General features: G+C 68.4%; 2 protein-coding genes across 2 annotated transcripts; both read left to right on the top strand.

Moving 5' to 3' along the window:
• Positions 1-332: 332 nt before the first annotated feature.
• TMEM132A (transmembrane protein 132A) lies at positions 333-6,673 on the top strand (the record flags this gene model as incomplete). Its single annotated transcript, XM_084263200.1, has 11 exons — positions 333-405; positions 1,126-1,340; positions 1,778-2,038; positions 2,148-2,530; positions 2,652-2,801; positions 3,031-3,223; positions 3,307-3,450; positions 3,646-3,848; positions 4,138-4,414; positions 4,768-4,959; positions 5,064-6,673. The coding sequence occupies 11 exons, from the start codon at positions 333-335 to the stop codon at positions 6,171-6,173; spliced, it is 3,201 nt and encodes a 1,066-aa protein (XP_084119326.1). The 3' UTR covers positions 6,174-6,673.
• Positions 6,674-9,102: 2,429 nt separating this feature from the next.
• CD6 (CD6 molecule) lies at positions 9,103-14,247 on the top strand. The gene is made up of 13 exons (XM_084263488.1): positions 9,103-9,162; positions 10,290-10,358; positions 10,907-10,978; positions 11,074-11,382; positions 11,462-11,761; positions 11,971-12,039; positions 12,191-12,328; positions 12,472-12,600; positions 12,694-12,801; positions 12,886-12,966; positions 13,070-13,264; positions 13,649-13,813; positions 13,934-14,247. The coding sequence occupies exons 1-13, from the start codon at positions 9,108-9,110 to the stop codon at positions 14,029-14,031; spliced, it is 1,788 nt and encodes a 595-aa protein (XP_084119614.1). The 5' UTR covers positions 9,103-9,107; the 3' UTR covers positions 14,032-14,247.
• The last annotated feature ends 502 nt before the right edge of the window (positions 14,248-14,749 follow it).

The following is a 14,749-nucleotide window of genomic DNA, read 5'->3' as shown; positions in this document are numbered from 1 at the left end:
AGTGGGATAGGGTTGGGGAGTGGGAAGTGGGATGGGGAGCAGGGATCACGGTGAGGAGTGGGACGGGGAGCAGGACGGGGAGCGAGGCGGGGAGCAGGGATGGGGAACGGGATGGGGGTAGGGAACGGGAATCGGGGTGCGGAGCGCGCTGGGTTTGGGGAGCGGTGCCCGGCGCTGCGCAGGGCGGGCAGGGCCGGTGTTTAGGACCCGGCGGGACGAGGTGGCGCCGGTGCCGGTCCCGCCCCGGCCCCATTGTCTGGGCGCGGAGGCGGAGGGACGGGAGCGGCGGCGCCGCTCGCACGGAACGGCCGCGCCGCGGAGCCCGCCCGGCCATGGACCCCGCACCGGCACCGGCACCGGGGACCCGGCTGGCGCTGCTGGCCGCCGCCCTGCTCTGCGCCTCGGGTGAGTGCGGCGGCACCGGCACCGGTAGCCCCGAGCCGGGGCTTCGCGCCCGATCGCGGAGGTGGAGGGGGGGGTGGGATCCCCGTCCCCCCGCGTGGATCCGCTCCCCCCGGGGTCCCGCGTTCGGGATAGCCGGGACCCGCTGCCCCCGGTCCCCCGGCACCCCGAGGGGACCTGCTCCCCCTCCACGGCGCGGGATCCCCCGTGTATGCGTGTCCCCGGCATCTCGGGGGGGAATCCTCCCCATCCGCACGGGATCCCTCGCCCTCCGTGAATCCCCTTTCCAGACCCCTCCCCTTCCCACGGGGAACCGTGGATCGCGTGGGACTTGTCCTCAGGCATCCCGGGGGGGGCTCTGTTCCCCGCGGGTCCCATCCTGCGGGACCCAGCACCGTCCCTCGCCCAGCGCCGCTTCGGTAGAGGGGAGCAGCCAGGCCTTGGGGAACCGGTCCCCCCATGCTGGACCCCCAAACGCTGACCCATAGCTAGCGGGGTACCCCACCAACCCCCCTTCCCCCCAGCATCTGCTCCCGGGGGTCTCGGGGTGACCCTGTCCCCGGGGGTGCCAGGATGCTTGGGGGGGTCTGTACGGTGCGGCACCAAGCTGCACCCTAGATGTGGAGGTGGGCGCAGAACCCCCCCCCCCCCCCCAAACCACCCTGGGGCAGCCCTTTCCCTCCATGAGCCCCGAGGCTGGTGACAAACCCCTCGTCCTCGCAGCGAGGGGCGACGGGGACCCCCCGGACCCGGTGTACCTACCGGCGGAGCTGGAGGTGCTCGGCGTGCCCGAGTATTACCGGCTGCAGCGGGCAGACCGGGACCTGCCCGCCAACGCCTCCCTGCACGCCCGTGCCGAGACCTACCTGCTGCTGCGGCACGGCTCCGCTGCTCAGCCCCTCGTCCAGGCCACCTACCCCCCCTTCAGCACCCGGCAGGTAAAATGCACCCCCCTCGCTGCGGGGCAGCTCCCCATTCCGCTCCCCATCCCACTCGCCTCACCCTCATGCTCACTCCTCATCCCCATCCTGCTCCCCATCCCACTTTCCATTCCCCATCCCTGCTCCTCACCCTCAGCCCCACTCCCCATCCTGCTCCCCATCCCACTCCCTGCTCCCTATCCCCATCCCACTCCCCATTCACATCCCACCCCCATCCTGCTCCCCATCCCGCTCCCGCCCCCATTCTCCTCCCCATCCCTGCTCCTCACCCTCAGCCCCATTCCCCATCCCACTCCACATCTCTGCACCACACTCCCCATCCCCACTCTGCTCCCCATCTCTGCTCATCACCCTTATCCCTGCTCCCCATCCCACTCCCCATCCCACTCCCCACCCCCATCCTAATCCCCGCTCCCCTCCCTGTCTCACTGCAGGAGGTGCACACTGAGAGCCCCCCAGGGAGGGACGAGGGTGGCTCAGCAGCATGGGCCATCCGTGCCGTGTCCCTGGAGAGCGCCGTGTCCCCGGCCGAGCCCTTCGCCCGCGTCCTCTTCCACCTCCAGGGTCCCGACTGGCTGCCCGGGGACCGGAACCACCCTGGGGACCGGGAACACCCCAAGGAGCGGGACCTGCCCTGCATCACCCTCCATGCCCACCACCGAGGTCGGGTGGCCCGCGGGACCTGTCGGCTGCAGGTCAGTGCCACCCACTGGTGCCAGAGCCACCCCAGGGACCCTCTCCCAATCTCCCAACCCCCTTGGCACACCCCCTGAGCTGAGCTGGGGTGCCAACTCTCCCCTCCAGGCCCCCCTGGGTGTCTGCGTGGTGGAGCTGGAGATCCCCCCACGCTGGTTCTCGCCGGCATCCCCCTCCCCGCGTAGCCGCCGGCGGGCAGCTGACCCCCCCGGACACCCCGAGCCCCCCGAACCAGCTGAGCTGCGCTATGGCGTGGCGGGTCCAGGGGAGTGCGGCCGTGCCGGGGGCCGGGAGCGGAGCCGTGCCGGGGAAGCCCCACGGTACCTGGGTGCTCTGGAGCTGCGGGCGGCCGAGCCGGCGCGGCGGCAGGAGGTCCGGCTGGATGACAAGGTGCTGCTGCGGGTGCCGGACGCCACGCTGCGCCCGGGCCAGCATTTCACCGCCACCCTCGCCCTACGGCACAACTTCACTGCCGACCAGCTGACGCTACGGTGAGAACCCACCCCCAAATCGCCGTGCATTGTCGGGGTGGTGGGGGATCCCTGCGAAGGCGGGGTGGGTGCTGGGTGGGAGGATGTTGTGTGATGGATGGGTGGGGGGTTCTGCTGGCAGGATCAAGGCGAAGAAGGGGCTGCAGGTGGTTGCCGCCCGCCCCGGGACCCCCACCGCCTGGACAGCCCACCTGGAGCGCAGCCGGGGTCCCAAGCACTCCACGGCCGTGGTGACGTGCCGGCGGAGTGGGGACGCCCGCGGCGGCTGGAGGTAGGGAGCAACGCAGCCCCCCGGGTACCCCCACTATGGGAGGGGGCTTCTGCTTGCGGGGGGGGATGTGGTGCAGCCCAGTCAGAGACCCGGGGACCCGTGCGTGACACTGCCCCCCAGTTGGAGCTTGAGGAACTGTGCATTGCACCACTCCCATCCCAGTATGGCCCGGTTGGGGGGTTGGGGGAGGGGGCATGGGGCAGCCCTGACCCCCCATACGCTGGCGCAGGGTGGCTGATTCTGCTGCGTTCCTGCACCTGGACCTGGCGGTGGAGAACGGGACGGGGGGGCTGGCGCCGGCGCGGCCCCTCACCTGGCAGGTGGAGTACCCCGGCCAGGACCCTGAAGCCCAGAAGGACAAACTGGTGTGGGAGATCCAGGTGTCGGAGCGGGACGTCCGTGCCCTGGTCCCCTTGGTGCAGGTGGGTGTCCGTCTGTCTGTCAACCCCCGGCCCCACCCCCCCAAAGCCTGGTTCCACACCTCCAACCCCATCCCGCTCCACAGGAGTCGGAGATCCTGAACACGTCCCCGCTGACAGGGGTCCCGCGTGCCGTGCCGGTGAAGCTGGTGGCGGTGGAGGCGGGGGGCGGCGTGGCTGAGCTCACCGAGCCGCCAGGCTGTGAGTCGGCCGACAAGCAGGTGCTGCAGGTGAGTGGGGCATCCATCCCCCCCCAGCCCCAAGTCCTCCACAACCCCCCAACCTTCACCCTGCCTGGGGGCTGCCCACTCCCCCTTCTCCTCTGCCTGCCCGCTCCACCACACCCCACCCCATCCCATCCCATCCCATCCCATCCCATCTCATCCCATCCCATCCCATCCCATCCCACTCCCGGCTTCCCCCAGGTCTCGGATGCCTGCGACGCGGTGTTCGTGGGGGGCAAGGAAAGCCGGGGGGCCCGTGGGGCGCGGGTGGATTTCTGGTCCCGGCGCCTGCACGCCTCGCTGCGCTTCACCGTCTGGGCGCCGCTGCTGCCGCTGCGCGTCCAGCTCGACGACACCGCGCTAGAGCAAGTGCGGGGCTGGCGTCTGCCCGCAGGCCCCGAGAGGTAAAGCCTTGGGTGCCTCGAGATGGGGAAGGGGTGGTGGGGGGTCCCTCACCACCGCAGGAGGGAGCTAGGAGTGGGCGAGAGGGTGCTGAGCACTGCCGTGCTTGTGACACATACCCCCAGCCTGCTGAGCCCTGTGGAACTCGTGACACGCCTCCCTGCCCCTTGCTGCACTGAGCCCCTGCATGCTCACGACACGTCCCGTCCCCCACGCCATGTGCCTCAGCACCCCCACCGAGCCCCGTCGGGCCGGTGCCAGTGGGGTGTCCCCCCTCTTGTCCCCCTGCAGCGCCCCAGCAGAGGCGGAGGAGCCTGGTGAGGAGGCTGAGCGGCGGGCACGGGGCTGCCGGCCTCAGTACCAGCGCACGGCGGTGAGGGTCCTGGCACACTTCGTGGCCCACCCGCTGGACGGCGGGCGGCACCTCGCCTACCTGCCCGGCCCCGAATGGCTCCTGGATGTCACCCACCTGGTAGCGGGACGGACCCGGGTGCAGGACCCCCGGGTGGCTTCGCTGGAGGGGGGAACCGTGGTGGTGGGCCGGGAGCCTGGGGTCACCTCTGTGGAGGTAGGTGTGGGGGCGGGGGATGGGGTGTAGGGATTGGAGGGGGGGGTCCTGAGACCAGATTGGGGGGGTGCAGGGGAGTCCTTGTGGGGTGCTGAGGGGGTTGGGAGGGGTGGAGAGGGGTCCTGGGAGTAGCTAAGTGTCATAGGAGCTGGAGAGAGGGAGGTGGGAGGCGGGAGGGGGTCCTGGGCGCAGATGGGGGGGCTGGAAGGGGTTCTGGGGGGGCCTAAGGGACATGGGGGCTGGGCACTGGGAAACGGGGGTGCTGAGGGGAGCAGGGGTAGAGGATGGAGGCACGGAGGTTATGAAGTCTGGGGGCTCACAGGGTTGTCCCCCTCCCCTTGCTGTGCCCCCAGGTCCGCTCTCCGCTCTCGGACTCCATCCTGGGGGAGCAGATGCTGGTGGTGTCAGAGGAGAAGGTGGGGGTGACGGAGCTGCGTGCCCACGTGGTGTCAGGGCTGTCCCTGGCGCTGCGGGCGCAGCCGGCTCACCCCAGCCTGGTCACCGCTGTCGCCCAGGGGACTCCCGCCCTGCGAGCCCCCAAGCAGGTGAGAGTGGTTTGGGAGGGGGGGGGGGGGGTTGGTTTTGGGGTACCCGGTGTGTGTCCCCCCACCCAGCCCACCGGTGCCATCCCGCATGGCGTCCCTGGCAGGAGGCGACGCTGTCCGTGTGGCTGTCCTTCTCCGACCGCACGCTGGCGCCGCTGGAGCTCTACGGCTGGCAGGACGTGGCCTTGACCTTGACCTCGCTTGACCCCTCTGTGGCCACCGTGGGGGTCTCCCCTGCCGGCCACCCCTGGGTGGTGGCAGAGGGGCCGGGGCGGGGGGCTCTGCTGCAGCTCAGCCTGCATCCCCCCGACGCCTGTCGCCGCGGCCGGCACCGGGCAGCCGCGCTGGCCACTGGCACCGCCTGGCTGGAGGTGGGGGTCAGCCGGAGACCCCCTACCCCCGGCAGCCCCCGTGGTGGCGGCCGTCCCCGTCCCAGCTCGCCCTTCCCGCGGGCCGAGGGAGCCATGTCGGGTGAGGCGGTGACGGCAGCCGGTGAGCCACGGCGGAGGGACCCCGCTGGCGTGGGACCCGCTTCCACCAAGCTCCAGGGGCTGGGGTCTTCCTCGGAGGAGGAAGGCTATGGCCACAACCGCGCCGGCGGGGAGGAAGAAGAGGAAGAGGAAGAGGAGGAGGACGAGATGGTGAAGGCTCCGGAACGGGTGACCGACCTGGAGATCGGCATGTACGTCCTGCTGGGTGTCTTCTGCCTCGCCATCTTCATCTTCCTTGTCAACTGCATCTTCTTCGTCCTGCGGTACCAGCAGAAGGAGCTGCCGGACGCCGGCGCGGCCCCCTCGGCCCCCCAACCCCACAACTGGGTCTGGCTGGGCACCGACCAGGAGGAGCTGAGCCGGCAGCTGGACCGCCGGCAGCCCGAGCCCCCCGCAGCCCCTCAGGTGGGCACCGAGGGCAGGCGCTGCTCTTGCGGGGTGCCCCCGGGCTCCGAAACCGGAGGTCCCCCCAGTACCCCCCAACCTGGCACTCCCCTGCCCCGCAAGGAAGGGGGTACACCGGGGGGCGGCCGGAGGAAGAGGGTGGAATTCGTCACCTTTGCGCCCCCCCGGGCCCCCGAGGAGCCCCCCCAGCCCGCCCCCAACGTCCAGTCCATCCTGGTGGCCAGTGAGGACGACATCCGCTGGGTGTGCGAGGACATGGGGCTGCGGGACCCTGAGGAGCTCAGGAGCTACATGGAGAGGATTCGGGGCAGCTCCTGACCCCAGGGGGTGGACCCCAGGCCCCCCAACTCACCCCCAAACCCTGCCCTGGGCAAAGCAGTAAGGGACCCTCCTCCTCCTCCCCGGGGAGGGAGGGGGACACACACATGTGCCCCCCTTCTCCAGCCTGCAGCGACCCCAGGGAGCAATCCTAGCTCCCCGCTGAGGTGTGTGTGTGGGTCTCCACCCAGCTGGGAGCATCCCCCTCCTTGGGGTGTCATCCACCCCCGCCCCGTTTTTGGGGAGGAAGCCAGGGTGCCCTCACTGCTTCGGGTCTCATTGCGACATTGTGTTCATAGTGATGATGATGATGATGATGATGATGAGAGTCCTGTGGTCTGATCCTGGGGAAGGGTCCCGCAGCCCCCCGCCCCACCCACCCCATGGGGAGGAGGGGGGTGTGTGCTCTCCCCCCCCCCTTCACCCTGGCTGCCATCTGTTTTGTACCGGCACCGCCCCAGGGCTGCCCCAGGGGCCGTTATTTATGGGAGATTTTTAATTCTGACGTTGTTACAAAAATTAAAATATTTAAAAAAGACCAACAGCCTCTTCCTCACCTCCCCCAAACCCCCTCCCAACCCCTCCCCCATCTTGGGTTCCCCCAGTGGAACATGTCTCCTGTCACCGGCCTAGGATGGACCCTGCGTGCCGGCGGTGGGAACCGGCTCTGCCAGGCACAGCCGAGCCCGCCGGGCCCCCAGCGACGGGGATGTGCCCTTGACGTCGGCTCCACGCGGGGACAGACATGGGAGCTGGTCACGGGATGGGTTTCAGGGGCTGAGCGTGGCCCTGAGCCAGCCAGGGTGACCTTGGGGCTCCTTCCTCCCCGTCCTGCCTCGGGGAAAGGGTTGCTGCCTTCCTCCTCCTTCTCCTCCTCCTCTTCCACCTGGTGCTGGCTGTGTCCCCCCACCCATGGCTGGTCCCCGACCCCCAGCCCCAGCGCGGTCTCATCTGCAGTGGGTCCACATGTCTCTTTGCTCAGGGGTGCTGGGGGGGATTCTACCCCTCCAGCCCTCCCCTAGCCCCCCAAACCCTCCTGGGTCACCCCAAGACACCCCCAAATCGCCCTGGGAGATTCTGTCCCCCGCCTTGTCCCTTGCTTCCAGCATGCTGCCCATGCTGGGCAGACACTCACCCGCCCTTCCCTTTTGCTCCAGGGCTCCAGCCAGCCCCACAGCTCCCCAAAAACCCATGAGGCCACAGAGACGGGGTGATGGCTCTGACTAGCCCAGGCTCCTGCTGGCACTGGGACCAGCATTCCTGTCCGTGGGGTCCGTCCATCCATCCATTCATCCCTCCCTCCATCCCCAGGCTTTGCTCCCCGCCTGCAGTGCAGCCGAGGGTCCCTGTCCCGCTTCGGTCCCTTCTCTGCCCCCCTCGTCCTCTAGCTGGGTGTGGGGGTGTCCTTGCTCCTGTCCCTCCCTGGCTCCCCACTCTGGCCCAACGGGTCCATCACAGGACAGAAGCAAAAATCCCCATCAGCCGGCGCTACTTCTCCTTCCCGGGGGGTTTCCCAATGCTCCCCCCTCAGCTGGGGCCTTTCCTCCCCCCCTCCCCCCATCTCCTAGTTCCTTGGCACCGAAGCCCCTCCCTGGGCCTGGGGGGGTCTCTCCCTGCTTTGGGGGTCCCCGAGGATGTATACTGAGGGGCTCAGGAGTGGAGATAAGGGCAGGAAGAGATCAGTCCACAGTCAGCGTCACGGGCAGAACAGGCCCCACACGGAGTTAAAAAATCATCTAATTTATCACACACACCCAGAGAAACGAGAGTTGGATAATGAGAAGTGTGACCTGAGCCTAGAACATCCCTCCCTCCTTCCCAGACTCAGTTTTATTCGTGGTTCCGTTCCCTTCTTCTCCCCCCGACCATGAGGTGGCACAGGGGGAGGACGAGACAGGGTTTTGGGACAGTTCCTGGGGAGCTAGGGGGGCATTCATCCCTCACCCTCTTGCCCTGCTGCGCCGTGGGGTCCCACCCACGGCAGACAGTCCTCCACGAACTTCTCCTCCTCACTCTCTTGTCTGGGAGCACAAAGGGCCCACTCATGGGGTTTTCTCTCCTCACTGTGATTCCCAGAGGCTCCGTGACCATTCGCTGATGGGCTCGGCCTTGGTCAGCAGCAACTCTGACCTTGAATCAGCCGATGCTTACTCTCTGGGGCCTGCAGAGAGCTTCTGGCTGCTTCTTGCAGGAGCCACCCCTGCAGCCCCCCCCCCCCCTTTCTCCCCCTGCCATGCAACCCCACAACGGCTTGGATGAAGTCTGTGTGGAGTTGAGACCCGACGCAGCTCAGGTCACCTGTGGCACCCACCCACCTGCAGCCGAGCAACATCCTGCCAGGGCTGGAGAGGTGGAGATGGGGGAGGAGAAAGATTGGGTGGCATGTCTTGGGGGGGATCAGCAGGGGTTGGCCCCAGCGGGGGTGGGGAAGGAGGGACCCCTCACACTCTGAAGTCCCAGAGCTCAGGGGGGTGGGGGGCTGAGCCTCATGGCGTCACCGACGACACCATCGCAACTCCATGACATGGTGGCACACAAGGGGCTGCTGGGGGCTGGGGGGGGGTGCTGAGCATCACCTCTGCTGGGACCACCAGGCTATCACCCCAAGGGATGCCGCAGGTGGTCCCCATGGTCCCCAAGCGGATCCCACCTCCGCCCGACCCCCCACTTCCCCCCTCCCACCCCCGTGCAGGATGGAGCCACCACCCCACAGCGCTCCTCCGCCCCACGGCGCTGAGCTGGCTTCCTGCAGCCCTCGACCACAAGCCGGGAGCGGAGAACACGCGAGCGACAGGCAGCGCCCGCGCGGGGCTGCGTCCAAAACCATGCCCCCGAGCCACTGAGAAAGGGAGGACAGGACCACCCAGCAACCTTCTCCCCCAAAAAAAACCCTCCCCAGCCCACCATGGGGCTACCCCACAGCCACTGAGCAGGATGAAGGGGCTCTGCTTGCTCTTGGCAGCTCTCAGCGCCACAGCGCCCGGACGAGGTACGTCAAAGTCCCCACCCTGTCCCTTCCCCGCGTGCCACGACCCCGCGGTGACGGCTCTGCCTGTTTTGGTACCAGCTGTGTCACCGGATCCTGCCGGGGCGCAGGGGTTACGGGCAGGGGGTTGGTGCTGAGCGAGGATGCCCTGAACCGCCAGGCTCTTCTCCTTCCCAAAACGCTCAGCGTGGCCATGCTGACCCCGACGCGCCTTTCCCTGCCTGATGGGAGCAAGGGAAGTGGGGGGAATTCCTGCCTAGGGGACCCTCAAAAGGCTCTCAGGGTCATCCCACCCCCCCCAGCTCCCACCCCCAGCACAGGCTGTCTCTCTCTGGGCTTTGGCAGGCACAGGCCAACGCCGTCCCAGCCGCTCACATCACCAGCATCGCCCCACCATGGATTCTGGGGACGATGCGATGTGCTCCCCCTCCTCCACCATCGCTTCGCACCCACCCCACTCCCCCTCCCCCCACCCCGCCCCAGCAAGGTCTCGGCTGGTTTCACACCCGAAATGGCTGCCAGAAGCAGCCTCGACGCCTCCGATCAACCAGCGACCAGTCGCCATCACCTGTGTTTCCGCTCACTGCTCCTTCCCGCGCCGCCAGCTGCCCGCATCCCGCCTCGAGGCGCGGTGCTGCCTGACACCAAGACCCCCGCACAGCGACACATCCGTTTCCCCTCCCCCTCGTGCCCCACTCATCCCATTTTCCTTCCATATTTGTAACGCTGAGGCAGAGCCCCATGGCTACGGCGATGATGCCCCATGGAGACCACTGAACAACCCCCCCCCAGTGCATCCCATCACCCCGACCCCATAATATCTCACAGGAGCGGGCTCTATCCGCACAGCGAGCTGACGTGGCAACTGCCCCCACCCCTGCCCCAAAAAAGCCCATTTTTGGTCAGAAAAGCCGCCGGCGCCCGCGGCGTCACCGTGCCGTCATGGTAGAACGTCACGGTTTTGGCGGTGGCGACAGCGCAGCCGCCATGGGGGCTGCCACCACATATTGAGACAAAGGGATGGGGGAGAGAGGGGGCTGGGGAGGGTAGGAGCGACCCCCCCCCTTCCTGTATACAAAATGATGTGGGGGGGACGCAGGCAGGTGCAGGCAGCTCCTCTCTGTTGGCAGGGGCGGCGAGCCGGGAGCCAGCAGTGGCCGGGGGGCACGATGGCACCCCACGATTCGTCTTCCCCACCGGTGAGTCAGGTTCAGCCTCCCCCCACCTTGCGAGCACACCCCACACCAGGAGGTATCTTTTGGGGGGACACACACCACATGACACGACTGCGCCCTCCCCTCCTCATCTGCTTCCTGCCCTCCCGGGGCGGCAGCAGACCCCTGTGTGTGCATATCCCCCCCACACACCCCAATTTGCCATCTGGGAGCTGCCGAGCACCTAGAGCAGCAAGGAACCTGTGTTGCCTTCAGCACTGGCGGCAGTCTGTCTGTCTGCTCCTTGCCACGGCCCTGTGCCATGCCAGGAGAGCCAGGGCAGAGCCAAAAAATGGGGGGTGGGAGAGTGTGGGGGGTTGGCCTGATACCCACTGGCCTCGCTCCTTGCTGCAGCCTCGGCAGCTGCCAGCACTGAGCACACATGTCTCGGGCAGCACGTCCATCTGTCCTGCAGCCCTCGGTGCCGTCACCCACTGCGACACCTCAGGGCAAGGGGACATGGTTGGGGTGTGTGAGGGGGTGCTTGTCCAGGTGGGCTCAGCCCCCTCATAACCCTCCCTTCCCCCTCGCAGCCCCCACAAGGCTGATGGCGTCTCCCAGTGCTGCGGCAGACAACAGGACTGGCAACGCCTCAGTGACTCGAGGTGAGCGCGGGAGGGCTGGGGACACCCTCACACCCCCATTTTGGTGAAGAGGGGGGGGACGACACCCCTGACCCATTCCCCCACCTCTCTCCCAGCTCCCGGCGGGTTGCGGCTGGCCGGCGGCCGGAGCCGGTGCGAGGGGCGTGTGGAGATGGAGGAAGCGGGCGCCTGGGGCACGGTGTGCGATGACGCCTGGGACATGGCGGACGCCGACGTCGTGTGCCGGCAGCTGCGGTGTGGCCGGGCCATACGCATCTACGGCAACGCCACCTTTGGCCGGGGCAGCGGGCCCATCCTCCGGGACGACGTGGGGTGCACGGGGCACGAGGAGACCCTCTGGGACTGCCCAGCCGCGCCGGAGCACGACTGCAGCCACAAGGAAGACGCCGGCGTGATGTGCTCAGGTAGGTCCAGCGCGTCCGGCGGACGCCGGGCCAGGTTCGGGGGTGCCGGGCAGAGGGTCCCCAGCTCCGCTCTCCGCAGAGCACCAGGTATGGCGGCTCTCTGGGGGACGGGACGGCTGCGCCGGCCGCGTCGAGGTGTTTTTCCGCGGCACCTGGAGCACGGTGTGCGACAGCACGTGGTACGAGCTGGAGGCAAGCGTGCTGTGCCGGACGCTGGGCTGCGGGGAGCCACTCCGGCAGCCCTCCTTCAGCCACACGCTACCGGGGCGGATGGTCTACCAGTGTGACAGCCACCAGCCGTCGCTGGCACACTGCCTCTGGACCTACAACAAATCGGCTCCCTGTCACCAGTCCCAGGCGGCCGGCGTGGTCTGCAATGGTGCGTGACACCCCCTCTTTCCTGTCACCCCAAACGCATCCCTTGCTTAGCTCCCCGCGGTTTTAATGGGGCTGACCGCCTGCTTCTGGCCATGGGGGTCCCCTGTAGATGAGCTACAGCCTGGCTTCTTCTGTGTGTGTCCCCACATCCCCCGTGTCCCCCCCGTCCCCGTGCCCTGTCCATGTCTGTCTGTTTCCCCCCCACCCCAGGCTCCCAGGGCCTGCAGACACCAACCGTGCCAGCCCCGGTGACACCGAGCAACATCACGCTCTGGAACGGTGAGTGTCCTGCAGAGCCTCGGCCACGCCCTGGGTTTTGGGATGGGGGGGAGTTGCAGGGAACACCCAACTCCCCCCCCACCCCCTAACCCGCCGTACCTGGAGGAAGGACGCGCCAGGTGTCATGAGCTGTGCCTGTTCTCTGACCCAGCTGAGGGCTCCCCAGCCGTGGGAGCGCAGCCCCTCCTGCACTCGCCCCTCTTCATCCTCTGCCTGGTCCTGGCCGCGCTGCTCTTGCTCACCGTGGTGGCCTTCACCGCTGCCCTGCTGAGGGTGAGGAAGATGAGCGGTAAGGAGACCCCGGGGTGGGAGGAGGGGGCATGGCAGGCTTGGGCGGGGCAGGCATGACGCCACCAGCCCAGCTAGGCCCACCACGTTCCCCGGGCTTGGCTCAGGAGCCGCTGAGTGGGTGCACCCCCCTCATCCCCGCAGCCCACCCCGTGTCCCACCTTGGGTCAACTGTCCCAGTCCTGGTGACCCACAGTGCCCAGAGTCCCAGTGCGCCCTCCGGGACCTCCAATGACTACCGGGACATGCCCCCCAGCCTTCCCAAAGGACCAGGTACGTCCAGCAGGTCACTGACCCACCGCGGGGGCCGGGGGGTCCGAAGGTCCCGGCCGGTGACAACCACCCCATGGCCCTCTCACTCCCCAGACCCACCGGTCGCAGTCCACCCCCCCGCCAAGGCCTCCGACTCCTCCAGCTCCTCCGAACACTACGAGTTCAGCAGCAAGCCGCCCGTGGCCCTCTCCACCTTCTACAGTGAGCACCCCACCCCGCCGTGGGACCCCCACCACCCAGCCCAGGGACCCCCTCCTCGACACCCCCTCCCTGCCCTCCTCGCAGACTCACTGCGGCGGCAGCCCACGGAGCAGCAGCTCCCGCTGATGTCCAGCCAGGATGGGACGGAGCCGTTCCCTGCTGAGGGTAGGATGCCAGGGGCGCCTGTCCCTCTGTCTGTCGGCAGCAGCTGTCTGCCTGTCCCGCCCTGCAACCTCAGGGGGGCTGACAGGAGCCCTGTGCCCCACAGTGCCAGCCAGGCTGGGTACCCCGTCCCGGGGCACGACGAGCAGCTTCACCTCCTCCTCCTCCTCCTCCACCGAGCCCTACTGCAATGACAGCGCCGATCCCCCACCCGCCTGGAGCTGCCCGCCGCCCCCCACCCATGGCACCCACCAGCATGCAGCACCCACCACCCATGGCTACGCCGACTACCCTGAAACGGGTGGGCACTGCCAGGGGGGTGGGTGGTCCCAGGGACCAGGGCAGGGATGGGGACTGGGATGGGGAGGGGAATGGGGGACCCCAAGGGTGGGGACAGCACTGGGGATGAGGAATGGGGGATCCCAAGGGTAGGAACAGGGATGGGGACAGCCCCAGGGACAGGAATGGGGTACCCCAAGGGTGGGAGCAGGGATGGGAAGGGGAATGGAGGACCCCAAGGGTGGGGACAGCCCCTGGGAGGGGAATGGGGGACCCTGAGGATGGGAACAGCCCCAGGAATGGGAATGGGGGACTCCAGGGGTGGGGACAGCCCCAGGGATGGGGATGGGGGGTGCAGGACCCCAGGGGATGGGAGTAGGGATGGCAGGTGCCCTGTTTCTCCCAGCCCCCCCAGCAGTGCCTGGTGTGCCCATCCCGGTGCCCTCCCAGCCCTGGGTCCCCACGTCTCGGGCAGACCCCGACCCCGCCGACAGCTCCAGCACCTCCTCGGGGGAGTGGTATGAGAATGTGCAGCGCTCGGAGCCCCCCGGGGACCCGTCCCCGCACCCCGGTGAGGACCCCGCACCGGCAGGGTGGCACAGGGAGGGGTGGGGGTGCAGGGCTCCTGTGCCCCCTGCATCCCCCTCCTCCTGCTCCCTGCCCACCCACTGCCCCGCTCTGTCCCTCGCAGGCTGGGCAGCCCCGTCCTGTTCCGCTGGGGGGGACACGGGGGACCCCAACTCCTCCGAGGGCAGCGACTACGACGACATCGGGGGCTCTGCCTACTGAGGCTGCCCGGCTGCTGCAGACAGAGGGACGCGGGAGGGACACACGGCACCGTGCGCGGGCCAGGATTTGCCATCCGGCTGCTGACGTCTCTTCTGGGCTTCTCCATCCATCTCCGTGCCGGGAGGGGGGTCACGAGCCCCCACCCCGTCAGCTCCGGGGGGGATGCTCAGCGCTGTGCCGGGCCGCGTGCCGCCATTAAACTTCTTCCAGCGGGGTCACCGCATCCCTCGGCCGTGGGTCACCGCAGCGGTGCCGGGTCGCCAAGCGCTTCCCGAGGGCTCCCAGGGGCCATTGATGACTGAGTATCCCCAAAGACGTCCCTTCCCGTGGACCCCTGCCAGGCTGGGCCTGTCCCAGCACCATGGCACACGGGGGCGAGGGGTGGCCAGGGGTCCCTGGCGCTGGTGGGGCATGGGGACCATGCCTTTGCGGGGGTACTGATGCCCTTGGTTGGAGGGTTGGGGGGGTGTGTGGTAGCCCAGTTCCCGATGGGACGTGGGGTGAAGGTCCTGGCGTGTCCCCACAGCACGGGGAGGTGGGGATGTGGGTGTCCCCAGCACTCCGTGCTAACGCAGCGGTGCATACGGAGGGTGCCCTGAGCTTCCCTCCACCCTGCCCCCCCATGATCTCCCCATCCCGGGGACACCCCAGCTTGAGGGATGCTGGAACACGAAGCAGGGGGGTCTCATCCCAAGCCCACTGGCTGGTGCCGGATGGC

The sequence above is a fragment of the Gallinula chloropus genome, assembly GCF_964237585.1.
Source record: "Gallinula chloropus genome assembly, chromosome: 4".
Classification (NCBI taxonomy): Eukaryota; Metazoa; Chordata; class Aves; order Gruiformes; family Rallidae; genus Gallinula; species Gallinula chloropus.
This window is presented reverse-complemented; position numbering and strand designations above follow the sequence as displayed.